This window comes from Ornithorhynchus anatinus, unplaced genomic scaffold (genome assembly GCF_004115215.2).
Source record: "Ornithorhynchus anatinus isolate Pmale09 unplaced genomic scaffold, mOrnAna1.pri.v4 scaffold_264_arrow_ctg1, whole genome shotgun sequence".
NCBI lineage: Eukaryota > Metazoa > Chordata > Mammalia > Monotremata > Ornithorhynchidae > Ornithorhynchus > Ornithorhynchus anatinus.
The window spans coordinates 3,691,034-3,705,247 of record NW_024396743.1 but is presented as its reverse complement, the minus strand read 5'-3'; the positions used below and the strand labels follow the sequence as shown (position 1 = coordinate 3,705,247).

The 14,214-nt window shown below is 68.7% G+C and overlaps 1 protein-coding gene across 2 annotated transcripts; it reads left to right on the top strand.

The window, feature by feature from the left end:
- Positions 1-2,529: 2,529 nt before the first annotated feature.
- On the top strand, positions 2,530-9,835 carry ARHGDIA (Rho GDP dissociation inhibitor alpha). 2 transcript variants are annotated; one of them, XM_029057086.2, is made up of 6 exons: positions 2,530-2,588; positions 7,059-7,295; positions 7,437-7,520; positions 9,238-9,314; positions 9,418-9,481; positions 9,598-9,835. In XM_029057086.2, the coding sequence occupies exons 2-6, from the start codon at positions 7,106-7,108 to the stop codon at positions 9,795-9,797; spliced, it is 615 nt and encodes a 204-aa protein (XP_028912919.1). In that variant the 5' UTR covers positions 2,530-2,588; positions 7,059-7,105; the 3' UTR covers positions 9,798-9,835. The 2 variants fall into 2 exon arrangements, with proteins under 2 accessions (XP_028912919.1, XP_028912918.1); XM_029057085.2 differs by lacking the exon at positions 2,530-2,588 and having other exon boundaries at positions 9,730-9,835.
- Positions 9,836-14,214: the final 4,379 nt, after the last annotated feature.

The window sequence follows — 14,214 nt, the reverse complement described above, 5'->3', positions numbered from 1 at the left end:
CTTGTTTTGTGACTCGGCCCCCTCCGTCCTCTGCCGGTGGGCTTCGAAACGCCTCTACCGCTTCACACGTCGAGACGGCGGAAGCGGAAAACCCCACGGCCCAGCCCGGCGGACCCACTCCGTGGGCCACGCTGAGAACCGAGCCCTCTCGTTTTCACCTCTTAATGCTATCGGAGCACTTAGGACGCGCCGGGCGCCCTACCGACCGCTGGGGCGGAATCAAACTAGTCCGGTCGGACCCAGTCCCCGTCCCACGTGGGGCTCACGGTCTTCATCCCCGTTTTCCCGAGGAGGGAACCGAGGGCCCGGAGAAAGCGGAGAGACCCGCTCGAGGCGTCGGGGCGGAGAAGTGGCGGGGTCGGGATGAGAACCAGGTCCTTCTGACTTCTGGGCTCACTGAGCGAAAGAGGGCGGGCCGCTTCTTCGATGGGAAATCGAGGGCCTCGAGAGACGGGCCGTCGACACCAGATCGACCGACCGCCGCGCCCCGTCGAACGATAAGCGGGCGGAGGGAAAGCGGAGCGCGGCGGTAGGCGGGAGCCTGGGGAATCCGTCACGCGCTAACTCTGGGCCGAACACGCAAATATAATCCGAAGCAGCGTGGCCTAGTGGTGAGAGTCCAGGCCCGGCACCCGGGACCTGGGTTCTAATCCCGGATCGGCCCCTGGCCCGCATGAGGCTCAGTCTCCAATTTCCGTTATGCCGATGAGGGTACTGAGGCACAGAAGTGAAGTGACTGGCCCAAGGTCACTCGGCAGGCACGTGGCGGAGCGGGGATCAGAATCCAATCCTTCTGATTCCCAGGCCCGGGGCCCTACCCGCTAGTCCGCACTGTTTCACTCGCCTTCTTTGGGTCGGGACCCCTTCCAGGACACCGTTCCAATTCCAGACAGTGACTCTGCCCGGCTTCCCAGCCTCACTGGAGGCCCGTCTCCTCCAAGGGGGCCCTCCCTGACTGCGCCGGCCCCCCCCCGCCACTAGAGAAGCAGCGTGGCTCGGTGGAAAGAGCCCGGGCTTGGGAGTCAGAGGTCGCGGGTTCGAATCCCGGCTCTGCCACCTGTCAGCCGGGTGACTGTGGGCAAGTCACTTCACTTCTCTGGGCCTCAGTTCCCTCATCTGTAAAGGACTGCGCCTCACGTGGGACAACCCGATGACCCTGTATCTACAGTTGCTCTGCACATAGTAAGCGCTTTACAAATGCCAACGTGATGGTTACCACGGTGAGCGCTCAGCAAATACAACCGACTGACCCGATGAGGCATCCAGTTGTGAAGCTGTGGCCTCCGGGGCCTCATCGTCCTCATAAATAATGACGACGGTATTTAAGAGCTGTTCTAAGCGCTGGGGGAGATACGAGGTCAGCGGGTGGTTGGCCCGCGTGGGGCTCACCCTCTTAATCCCCGTTTTCAGGTGAGGGAACCGAGGCGCGGAGAAGCGACTTGCCCAAAGCCACACCGCAGACGAGTGGCGGGGATTAGAACTCACGACCCCCCGATCGATTAGGGTTAGCCCGACTGACCGAAGGATTCCCTCCTCCTCCTCCAACTATTTTTTTTGTCGGTATTTGTTAAGCGCTTACTATGTGCAGAGCGCCGGGGTAGACACAGGGGAATCAGGTGGTCCCACGTGGGGCTCACAGTCTTAATCCCCATTTTCCAGATGAGGTCACTGAGGCCCAGTGAAGCGAAGTGACTCGCCCACGGTCGCACAGTTAACGAGGGGCAGAGCCGGGATTCAAACTCATGACCCTAAGTTTGACCAGAAGACCATACCGTAAGCTCGTTATAATAGTCATCCCGGTGGGATTGGCTAAACGCTCGCTTTAATGATGCTAAAGGTGGTGTCTATTAAGCCCTTACCCCGGGCCGGGCACTGTGCGAAGCGCTGGGGTGGATGTTTGCTTCTTTTGCCAGCTGTCACCCCCCCCCTTATGGGCCCGGTGTCGGGCAGGGATGGTGCCTCTCGCTGGATCGTACACTCCGGTGCTCCGCACCCGGGAAGCGCTCGATGAACAGAATTGAATGAATGGGGCCGAGCAAATGGGGGGGGGGGGGGGGGGCGCGTGTGGCGGGCGCTCAGTACAGCGCCCTCCGCATGGTGAGCGCCCCGCGAGTCCCCCGGGGCCGGGGCGGCGGTCGCCACGGGGACGGGCAAGGCCCGACCCTGGCACAATAGGGCGGCTGGGGGGGGGGGGGGCGGTCGGTCAGCTTCCGGTCCGCGCGCGGCCCTCGCGCCCTCCCCGCGCCAAGATGGCCGCCCGCGGCGTCCTCCCCCCCTCCCCCCGCGTCCCCTCTAGCCCGCGGGGCCGCTCTCGGTGTCCGGCGGGCGGCCGCTCTAGCCCGCCGCCCCGCGCTCTCTCCCCCGCCCTCCCCGCCGCGCCTGCGCAGTCGCCCGCTGCTCGCCTCGCCGCCGCCGCCGCGCGCGCCAGGGCCGGGCGGAAGTCTCGTGACCCCGGAAGCGGCAGGCGGGGCCGGAGGGGAAGGGAGGGGAGAGGGAGGGGGCGCGGGCGGGGCCGGGCGGCGGCGGCGACCATCGTCATTAGTGCGGGAGGGAGCGCCCCGGACGGACGGACGGAGCCCCATCGAGCGGTGAGCGCGCGCCGCCCCCGCCTCTCTCCCCCCCCCATCATCCTCGACCCTCGTGCGCCTGCGCCGGAGCCCCCTCCCGGACCCCCGGTGTGGGGGGGGGCGCCTTTGTTCCCGCCGCCCGGGTGGGGGGGGGGGCGCCGCTCGCCCCCCTCCCCCCTCCCCCCATTTCTCCGGAGCGCCGGCCCCGGGAAACGGGAGGCGGCGGGGGAGGGGTCCTTAAGCGCCCCCCGGGGGCCGGGCACTGCGCTAAGCGCTGGGCGGGGTGGGGGGGGGGGGGCGGTTGGGCGCGGCCTTCGCTCCGCCTGGGGCTCCCCGCCTCCGTCCCCGTTTCGCAGCCGGGGTCGGCGAGGCCCAGAGAGGGGAAGCGGCTCGCCCGAGGTCGCCCAGCCGGCGAGCGCTCGGGATTAGAACCCGGGTCCCTCGGCCGCCCAGGGCCGGGCCGCGGCCGCCCAGCGGGGGGGGGGGAGGGGGGAGACGCCCCCCGGTTGCCCCCCTTCCCGGCCGGAGGAGGCGGGGTCCCCGGGACCGGGCCCATCGCACCCGCTCCCCGGCCTGCGTAACCTCTCGCGGCGCTCAGCGCGGCCCCCGGCCCCCGGCGAGCGCTCGGCGGATGCCGTTACGCACCCGGCCGGCGCTCAGTAAGTAGCACAATCACGACGGGGGGGAGCCCCCGCCCCGCCACCTCAAGATGGCAGCCGACACCCGACGGCCAAGACCCGTTCTCCGATCCCGGGCCCAGGGGATGACGAGAACGGCGGCGGTCGTCGAGCGCTCGCTACGGGCCGGGCACCGTACTGAGCGCCGGTCACCCCGGAGGAAACCGGCCGTCGGGAAATCGAAGAGGAAGTGGGCCGGAGGGAGGTGTGATGGAGCCGCGGGGGAGGCGGGCGCTTTCCTTTCGCTTTCTCAATCGGTCGGCGGCATTTATGGAGCGCTTTCCGCGGGCGGGGGGCCCGTACCGAGTGCTCGGGGGCGTCCCTTACCGTAGCGCTCGCGGACCACCCGTCGTCCGCCCGCGAGGAGCCCCCCGTCTAAAGAGGGAGGTTTCCGGACGAGGCCAGGCGGCGGAAAGGATCGATCGTTCCGCCCGGGGAACCGATCGACGATAAATCCGGGCGCCCGCCGCGTGCCCAGCGCCGTGCGAAGCGCCGCGGGGAGGTGCGAGTCGGTGGGGTCGGACCCGGACCCCGTTTCGCGGACGACGGGGGTCCCGAGGCCCGGAGGAGGGAAGCCGCCGGCCCAAGGACACCCGGCAGACGAGAGGCGCGGCCGGGATTAGAACCCGGGTCCTCCTGACCCCCGGGCCCGGGACGCTCCGCCGGGCGCTCGAGGACGGCCCGTCCCCGCCCCGGCGCTCGGGACGGCGGCCGCCCCGGAGCGAGCGCTGAACGAACGCCCCGATCGATTTAGGATGATTACGGCCGCTTCTCTTCTCCGGGCCTCGGTTCCCTCGTCTGAAAAGGAGGGATGGAGATTCCACGTGGGGCGGGGACTCTGGGTCCGACCCGATGGACGCGAGTCTCCCCCGGCGCTCAGAACGGTGCCCGGCACGTAGTAAGCGCTTAAAAGCACCGCTGTTACGGTTACGGGGCGCTTCTGCCCGGGTCCGCATCCTCTCTCACCCGGAGCAGAGTCGCGGCTCCTGGCCCGGTGCGGCTCTTCCCGCTAGCTCGTCCGGTTTGGGGATGGTTTTCCAGCTCTGGCCTCGGGTCATTCCCGGTATTAAAATCCTGAACCTGCCGCTTGATCTCTTGGGACGTCTTCTCCTTTGCCCGAAAGAACCGAAATCGGGCTGGGTTTTTTTGGTTTTTTTTTTATGGCATCCCTTAAGCGCTCACAATGTGCCGGGCACCGTACTAAGCGCTGGGGTAGATCTGAGCTAACCAGCTCGGGCGCGATCCCTGTCCCAGGCGGGGTTTCCGGGCCAAGGGAGAGGGGAGGAAAGAAAACCACCCAGATGTTTCATCCCCATTTTACCGGTGAGGAAACCGAGGCCCGAGGTCACCCGGCGGGCCAGCGGCGGACCCCGGGAGCCGGAATTCCGGCGGAGATGGGTTTTTGGCTGGGATTCTGCCTCTTCGGGGAAATAGCGAGACCCTCACGGGATCGGAATGGGCGAGGACGGGAAAGGGAGTCCAGGCCGGGAGGGTGACGGAGAGGCGGGCGAGGCCCCGGGGTCCCGCCGTCCGTCCCGCTTCCGATCGGGGCTCGGCCGCCTGCCGGCTGTAGGACCTTGGACGAGTCACTCCTCTGGGCCTCGGTTTCCTCATCTGTAAAGGGGGAGTCCATCCCCGTCCTCTCTCCCCGCCCCTCACTCCGGGAGCCCCACGCGGGACGGGGACCGGGTCCAACCCGACTCTCTCGCATCCACCCCGGCGCCCGGCCCGGTGCTCGGAACGTAGTGAGGCGCTTAAAGGCGGGGGACGTGCCTGTGGTCATACTGTCCTCTCCCAAGCGCTCAGTACAGCGCTCCGCACGCAATAAGCGCTCAATAAATACGAGGGACCGGTCGGTCGGCTCGTCTGCCGCGTGTCCTTCCCTGGGCCTCGGCTCCCTCATCCGTCAACCGAGGATCGAGACGGTGAGCCCCACGGGGGGCGGGGACCGTGTCCCACCCGATCCGCTTGGATCCGCCCCGGCGCTTAGCGCGGGGTCTGGCACGTAGTAAGCGCTCGGAGACCATTATCGACAACCGAGACTGTAGTTATCAGAGACTCACAGTCCGGCCTCGTTGGACCCCCCCCCCCCGCCCCCCGGCCCGGCACTGAACGACAAAAGGCGACTCCCCAGACGGAAAGCTTCGTCCGTCTCCTCTCTCTCGCCCCTTGTCCGGGGAGCAGGGGATTCTGGGATTTGGGCGAGGGGCGTCCCGGCCCCCAAGCCGGCCCCGGGAGGCGGTCGGCGGCATCTGTCGAGCGCTTCCCGCGCGCAGAGCACCGGTTGGGACGCTGAGGTGATTGGAGAAGCAGGCGCGGGCCGGCCGCGGCCCCGCCGGACGTCCTTTCTCCCCGCGGGGACGGGGGCTGAGGTTGGGGGGCATAGGGAGCTCCGGCCCCCCGGTCCCGTTCCCGGGATGGTGGGGGAGGCGACCGCCGGAGGCCGGGGTCCGGCCCCTGTGGGATTTATTTTCCTTTCTCGACGGTATCCGCTAAGCGCTCAGTCCGTGCCGACCGGCGGGATGGAGAGGAGATCATCGGGTCGGACACGGTCCCCGTCCCTCGCGGGGCTTCCGGTCGGAGGCGGGGAGGATCGAATCCCCGCCCCCCCCGGCGGGTGAGGGAAGGGAGGTCCGGGGCAGCGACTCGCCCGGGGTCGCGGACGCCCGGGCTCTGCCCGCTAGGCCGCACCGCTTCTCCGTTAGCCAGGACCAGCGGCCGGCGCTTGCCATCCTTCCTCCTCCTCCTCCCGCAAGACGGAGCTCCCCGAGCACCGGGCGCGGCCGGGGCGCGGGCCTGGTTGCCGTGGTTACGGGCAGCCGCCCCGCGGCCCGGGGACCTCTTCTAACCCCGGCTCTGCCGCCTGACCTCCGGCAAGTCACGTCTCGGCCCCCTGCGGGACGGGGGTTCGGCCGACGGTCTCCCTCCCCCTCCGACCTGACTCCCTGCCATCTGGAACGGCGCCCGACGCGTAGCGAGCGCCGAACGGATACCGTAACGGGAACGATGGGCGGCGGGGAACGGCGGGGATCCTCGGCGGGCCCGAGGTCGGATCCCAGCTCGGCCGCTGGGCCACCTCGGCCGAGTCACTTCCCTTCCGTGAGCCTCGCCGGCAGCGCGGGGGCGCGGTCCCCGCGCCCCCTCGTCCTCCGACCCGCCAGCTCCCCGTGGGACCCGATTAGCTCGTTACCTACCCCGGCGCTCGGCACGGGGCACGGCGTCCAGTAAGCGCGAAACCGACGCCGCGGTCATCAAGACGCTCGGGTCTGGGGGCCCTCCCCCGGCCCCGACCTGCGGGGGTGGGGCTGATAAGTGCCCCGCACACGCGAAGCGCCCAATAAATACGGCTGAATGAATGAACGATCACTCTGCGCTAAGCGCTGGGGTAGATACAAGAGAATTGGACCCGGCCCCTGCCCCCCGGGGGGCTCGCGGTCCGAGCCGGGAGGGAGACCGGATGTTAAGCCCCAGCTGGAGGAGGCCGAGGCCCGGGGAAGTGACTTGCCCAAGATGGATCGGAAATATCTGTTGAGCGCTTACCCTGCTGGTAAAGGACTTAAATACCGTCATTAGTATTCTCTCCCCCGCCTCTTCTCCCTGGGTGGGTGGGATGAATCAAGGAAGGCTGCCTGGAAGAGGTGGGGGAGGGGGGTCTCAGATGCGCCCGGCCGTGGCGGGGGATGATAAACCGGGGAAGGCCCCCCGGAGGAGTGGAGGTTTCGGCCGTGCTTCGGGTGGTAGGGCCGGACGGGTGAACCGGGGAAGGCCCCCCGGCGGAGGTGCGGGTCTGAGGCCCGGTCCGCCCGGCCTGCAGGTGTGTGCGAGACCCCCCCCCTCCCCCCGGCGAGCGAGCGAGGGAAGATGGCGGAGCAGGAGCCGACGGCGGAGCAGCTGGCCCAGATCGCGGCCGAGAACGAGGAGGACGAGCACTCGCTCAACTACAAGCCGCCCGCCCAGAAGAGCATCCAGGAGATCCAGGAGCTGGACAAGGACGACGAGAGCCTCCGCAAGTACAAGGAGGCCCTGCTCGGCACCGGGGCCGTGGCCGCCGGTGAGCGGGGTGACCCGGGGACCCCCTCGTCTCCCCGTCTCCCCCATCCTGGGCGGGCGGGGGGGGGGGGGGGGGCGGGACCGACCGCCCGCCCCCCCGGTCTCCACCCGCCCCCTGACCCGCTTCCGCCCTCCCACCCAGATCCCAACGCTCCTAACGTCATCGTGACCCGCCTGACCCTCGTGTGCGGCACCGCCCCCGGGCCCCTGGAACTGGACCTGACCGGTGAGGGGCCCTCGGCCGGCCGGGGGGACCGGGAGGAGGAGGAAGAGGAGGGGAGAGGGCCCGGAAAGGGAATCCCGGGAGAGCGGCCCGCCGACGACCGCCCTCCGGATGCCGGCCGTACGCTCCTTGTGGGCCGGGGGCGTCGGACTCCCCAAACGCTCGGTCCACGGCCCGGCCCCGCGGGCGGCGAGCGCTCGGTCAGTACCGTCGGTCGACCGGCCGGTCGCCACCCGGACCGGCGCTTAGAACGGTGCTCGGCTCATAGTGCTTAACGGATACCATCGTTATCATCGTCGTCGTCACTAGCGAGCCCTCTCTGACTCTTTTTCCCCGCTCCCTTCTGCGCCACCTTGACTCTCTCCCCTTATTCATCCCCGCACCCCGCCCCGATTAAGGTCCATTCAAGCGTTTAGCCCGGTGCTCTGCCCCCAGCAAGCGCTGGATAAATACGATTGAATGAATGAATGTCCACCCCCACCCCCCCGGCACAGTCAGCTCCCCGTGGGCAGGGATTGGGTCTGCTTAGAGTTGGAATGGCCTCTCCCGAGCGCTCAGCCCAGCGCTCCGCACACAGTAAGCGCCCAATAAGTAGGAGTGGGCGGGGAGCGTGGCTGCCCCCTGGTGGCGGGCGGGCGGCAGGTTGCCCGTTTGACCCCCAGGTGGCGCTGCCGCTCCATCCCTCCCCCCCCCCCCCCTTTAGTATTATCGTCATCATCATCATCATCATTATTATTGTTGTTACTATGGCATTAAGCGCTTACCGTGCGCCAGGCGCAGCGGTAGGTACAAGGTAAAACAGGTTGGGTTCATTCTAAGTCCTCCACGAGGCTCACACTCTCAATCCCCATTTTAAGGATGAGTTAACTCTCTTCCTGCCCATCTCTCGCCCCCTCTCGTCTCCCCCCTCTCCTCGTCTCTCTCCCCCCTCTCCTCGTCTCTCTCCCCCCTCTCCTCGTCTCTCTCCCCCGTCTCTCTCCCCCCCCTCGTCTCTCTCCCCCCTTTCGTCTCTCTCCCCCCCTCCTCATCTCTCCCCCCCTCCTCGTCTCTCTTCCCCCTTCTCGTCTCTCTCCCCCCTCTCCTCATCTCTCCCCCCCTCCTCCTCTCTCTTCCCCCTTCTCGTCTCTCTCCCCCCGTATCTCTCCCCCTCTCCTCGTCTCTCTCCCCTTCCTGTCTCTCTCCCCCCCTCGTCTCTCTCCCCCCTCTCCTCATCTCTCCCCCCTCCTCGTCTCTCTTCCCCCTTCTCGTCTCTCTCCCCCCGTATCTCTCCCCTCTCCTCGTCTCTCCCCCCTCTCCTCATCTCTCTCCCCTTCCTGTCTCTCTCCCCTCCTCATCTCTCTCCCCTCTCTCGTCTCTCTCCCCCTTCTCGTCTCTCTCCTGTCTCCCTCACCCCTTCTCGTCTCTCTCCCCCTTCTTGTCTCTCTCCCCCCTCGTCTCTCTCCCCCCTTCTTGTCTCTCCCCATCTCTCTCTCCCCCCTCGTCTCTCTCCCCCCTTCTTGTCTCTCCCCATCTCTCTCTCCCCCCTCGTCTCTCTCCCCTTCTCATCTCTCTCCCCATTCTCCTCATCTCTCTCCCCCTTCTCGTCTCTCTCCCCCTTCTCCTCGTCTCTCTCCCCCGTCTCTCTTCCCCCCTCCCCGTGTCTCTCCCGTCTCCCTCCCCATCTTCCCCTCTCTCCATCCCCTCTCGCTCCTTCCCCATCTGGTCCCGTCCCGGTCCCCAGGAGACCTGGAGAGCTACAAGAAGCAGTCGTTCGTGCTGAAGGAAGGCGTGGAGTATCGGATAAAGATTTCCTTCCGGGTAAGGCCGGGGGCCGGCGCGGACGTGGGAGGGGGCGGCGGGGGGGGGGAGGCCCGGGCCCCGGGCCGACGGCTCGTCCTCGCCCCCCCCCCCCCCAACCCAGGTCAACAAGGAGATCGTGTCGGGCATGAAGTACATCCAGTACACCTACAGGAAAGGAGTGAAGAGTGAGCGAGGGGCGGCCGCGGGCCGGCGGGACGCGGGGGAGACGTCCGGGCGGGGGCGGCGGGGGGAGGCCGGGGGGAGCCCCCCGACGTCGAGCCGGTCCCCCTCCTCCCCGCAGTCGACAAGACCGACTACATGGTGGGCAGCTACGGGCCGCGGGCGGAGGAGTACGAGTTCCTCACGCCCGTGGAGGAGGCCCCCAAGGGCATGCTGGCCCGCGGCAGCTACAACATCAAATCGCGCTTCACAGACGACGACAAGACAGACCACCTGTCCTGGGAGTGGAACCTCACCATCAAGAAGGAGTGGAAGGACTGAGAGCCGGGGGGGGCGGGCCCCGGCCCCGGCTCCCCCCCCCCCCCCGCCCCCGTCCTCCCCCCCCGCCCCCGGGGAGGGCGGCGGGCGGGAGGGGGGCCACGCCGACCCCCGCCCGTGGTCGTAGGAGAGTCCCGCCCGCCCCCGTCTCCGCCCCCGTATTCCCAAACCAAAGTGCTGACAGGGCCGTCCCGTCCCCGTCCCCGTCCCCGTCCCCGGAAATACGGCCGGTCCATCTCGGTGGAGGGGAGGGAGGGTCCCCGTTCCCCGTGCGTGCCCCGTCCCGTTCCTCCCACCCCCCCACCCCCCCCAATCAGCAGGACACCTCAGCTCTTCCAGGTGATGTCGGTTCCCCGTCGCTGCTTCGGCCCCCGCGGGGGGACGGCGGTCCCGACCGCGCCCCCCGCCTCACTGCGGGCGGGGGGACGGGGTTCCGCCCCCCCCCCCCCCAGCACGTCCCCCCCCCAGCCTAGGGCCGGAAGGTGGGGCGGGGCGGGGGTCCGGCTCTCACCGGGCGTCCGAATCCCCTCCCCCCGGGCCTCGGCCCCGTCCGTCCGAGGCCCGGTCGGCCCTTTCATTGCCGTCCGTGACCGTGGAACCGTGATGCCTTAACGTGTGGAACACGTGCGGTGTGTGTGCGTGCGTGAAGACCCTCCCCCCCCCCTCCCCCCCCCACCCGTCGCCGCCTCTGTGTCTCTGCATGAGCATACGTGGTTTTTCTTTCGGTTCTGTCCTTCCTCTCCCGTCCTCCCGCTCGCCACCCGTTCCCTCCCAGAACCCCTTCCGGCCGCCGAGGACTTAAAGCCCCGGCCCCCCCCCGGCGGGGTCGCCCCCGTCCTCCTCCCCTGGACCGGGCAATCCCCCGTCCCCCCCCCGTCCCCCGGGGCCGGACCCGCACTGCTGTCTGAGCCGCCGCCTCCTCCCGGCGGCCCGGCTCCCCCCCGCCAGCCTCGGGGGGCCGGGGCGGGGGGGCCCGGCTCCGCCCCTCCCGCTCCGATTCGACGGTCGAGCCTCCGGGGGGTCCCGGCCGGGGCCGACGCGGGACCGAGCCCGCGCGGGGCGAGATCCGCCCGGGTCTCCCCCGTCCCCCCTCGCCCCCCCCCCGCCCCTCCGAGGGGCGAGAACCGGCCGTCCCGCTCCTCCTTTTCTCACCTGGAAATAAACGCAAATAGAGCTGCGCCTCTGTCCACGGCTGGGGTGTGTTTGCGTGGGGGGGGGGGGAGCCGGGGGTCGTCCCCTCGACCGCCGAGGGAGGGGCGCGCCCCGGTCTCCCCCGGCCGGCCGTCGGCCGGTGCGATCGATCCTACCGTGGGCCGGGCACCGGACCGACCGATTGGGAGGAGGCAAGGCGACGGAATACGCCTTCCCTGCCCGTGACGAGTGGTGGTCTAGAGGGGGGGAGGACGGGCATTAATAGGAATGAAGAACAGATAGATTATATACACCACCTGGGCGGCGGGGGGACGCGGAAGGGAGCGGGAGAGGAGGGTGCAGTCGAGGAAGGCCTCCTGGAGGAGACGGACGGGCCTCCGATAAGGCAAGGGCGGGAGGGGAGGGTGGTCGTCTGTGGGATTTTGAGGCGGGAGGGCGTTTGGGGTCCGAGGCGGGACGCGGGCCGGGGGGTCGGCGGCGAGACGGAGGCCCGGCGAGAAGGTTGGCAAGAGAGAGGAGGAGCGCGGCCAGGCGAGGCCGGAGGGGGCGAGCCGACGCACGGCCTCAGGGCCGCCGGCGAGGAGCCTCCGTTGGGGGCGGGGGCGGGCGGGCGACCGCCGGACGTTCTCGAGGAGCGGGGAGAGCGCGGCCCCGACGTTTTTGGAGGAAAATGACCCGGGGCAGCAGAGTGGACTGGAGTGGGGAGAGACGGGAGGCGGGTATTTACCGGGTGCCTACTCTGTGCGGAGCACCGTGCGTGGGAGAGTACCGAAAGGCGGGCGAGCGAACGCGATCGGTGGCCGCGATCCGTCGACGGTATTTATTGAGCCTTACTTAGAGAAGCGGCGGGGTTCAGTGGCATAAGCGTGGGCTTGGGAGTCAGAGGACACGGGTTCGGATCCCGGCTCTGCCACTTGGCAGCTGGGTGACTGTGGGCGAGTCGCTCCTCTTTGCCTCAGTTCCCTCCTCTGTAAAATGGGGATGAAGACGGTGCGCCTCACGTGGGACGACCCGATGACCCCGTATCCCCCCCCGGCGCTCAGAACGAATACCGACGTCGTTATCGTTACTAGGTATGGGGCGCCGTACTGAGCGCTTGGGTGAGTCCGGTACGATACGCCGTGGGCAGGGAACGTCTCTTTACCGTCCTGTCGTCCTCTCCCGAGCGTCTAGTACAGTGCTGCGCACACGGCGAACGCTTAATGGTACCGTCGATCGATCGATCGGTGGACGGATTGATCGACCGATCGGTTCGTAAGCGGCGCGTACCGGTGAGGAGAGCCCGGGCCCGGGAGTTCTGCTCCCCGCTCTTCCGCTTGCCTGCTGCGCGACCTCGGGCGAGTTCCTTCACGTCCCTGTCCTTCGGCTTCCTCATCTGCGAATCAGGGGTTCTCCTTTGACTCCGAGCCCCGTCCGCGTATATCGGGCGGGCACAGTGCCCGGCGCGGAGTAGGCGCCGATTCCGTTAGCGTCGTTTGGCGTCGACCGACGGTCTCGGGCCGATCCCCGGTGCCCTGGAGGGCAGAGCGTGACCGGGCGGGATCGGAACCCGCGACGCCCTCTGACTCCCGCGCCCGGGCTCTCGCCACTAAGCCGCGCTGCTTCCGGGCCCCCCCCCGGGCGCTAACCGCCGGACCACGCCGCCGCGGCCTGGGTCGGGTCGGCGGTCCGATCGGTTTCCCCGCCCGTCCCCCGGGCATCTACCGTGGGAAAAGCAGAAATGAGCGCCCCGGCTGTGGTCGGGCGGGGGGGGTCTCCGGGGACCCCCCGGGGGCCGGAGCAGAACAAATCTGAGCCAAAAGGAGACACCCCGAGGCGGGGCGGGGCGTGACCTTTGGCCTCTAGGGGCCCGAACTGGTCCCATCTGGGTATGGGAACTTTCTGACGCTCCGCCAACCCCCCTCCTCTCGGCGGGACCCGCCTTCCGCGGCGCGAGCGGACGAGCCGTCGGTTTACTCAGCGCTAACTGTGCGCGGAGCGCTGGAGCGAGCGCTCGGGAGAGGAAGGGGCAACGAGAAACGGACACCTTCCCCTCCCACAGAGGGCTTCCGGTCTAGGGGAAGACAGATCAAAGAAGATAAATCACGGGTACGGGCCGAAGGTCCGTGGGGCCGAGGACGGGGCGAATCAAGGGGGCAAATCCGCCGGTCGGGGCGACGCGGAAGGGGGCGGGCGAAGAGGGGAGGAGGGTGCGGTCGGGGAAGGCCTCTGGGAGGAGGCGGGCCTGCAAAGTAAAGCGCCGGAGGCGGGGACGGTCACGTGGAAGCCGTGTGGCTTAGTGGAAGAGAGCCCAGGCCTGGGAATCGGAGCACCTGGGTTCTAATCCCGGCCCCACCCCTCGTCCGCCGGGTGACTCGGGGCGAGTCGCTTCGCCTCTCCGCCTCTCGCTCTCCTCATCTGCAGAACGGGGATCGGATCCTCCTCCCTCTGATTCAGACGACCGAGCCCCGGGTGGATTAGGGACCGTCCAACCCGAGGATCCCGGCCCTACCCTAGCTCTGAATACAGCGCGGGGCACGTAGGAAGCGTTCGATGGGTCCCGTCTTGGGCCGTCGGGACCCGCGGCGCCGCCGCGCACGCGTCCCTCCCGGCTCCCCGTCCGCGATCGTTCCGGTAGCGGATCGGTAGGGTTTTCTTGGTAAAACTACAGAAGCGGTTGAGCGGGGCCTCCTTCCGCGCGACAGACTCGACTCTGCGCCCTCGGCCCTCTCCGTCCCGCCGCGGCCCGGCGCGGGGGAGTTTCGAGTTGGGGCGGAGGGCCGCCCGCTCGCCGGCCAAGCCGGGAATGGAACGGACGGGCCTCCGCTCGACTCTCCCTCCCGTAGCCGAGCCCGGCAGAGGACTGGAAACTCTCCGGGCGCCGCCCTGAGAGAGGGGGCTTGGTAAATACCGTTAAAACGGCAACCCCAAAAGCCAGCAGAAAAAGTCATTCGTTCAGTGGTATCGAGCGCTTCCTGCGTGCAGAGCGCTGTACCGAGCGCTCGGAAAGTACAACAGCGCGGGAGAGGGAGACGATCCCCGCCCTGGACGGATGGTTACTATCGGCGTGAACCAAACTCCACAGTTTCCACCCAGCGGCGCGAGGCAACCAAGGGAACGATGATAATCGTGGCGTCGGGCGACCGCTCGCTAAGTGCCGGCCGCTGTACCGGGCGCGGGGGCGGATACGAGCCAAACCGGGGGGGGGGGGGGGGCCCGTCCCACGCGGGGCCCGGTCTTCACCCCCGTTTTACGGAGGAGGGGACTGAGGCCCGGAGAAGCGAGGTGA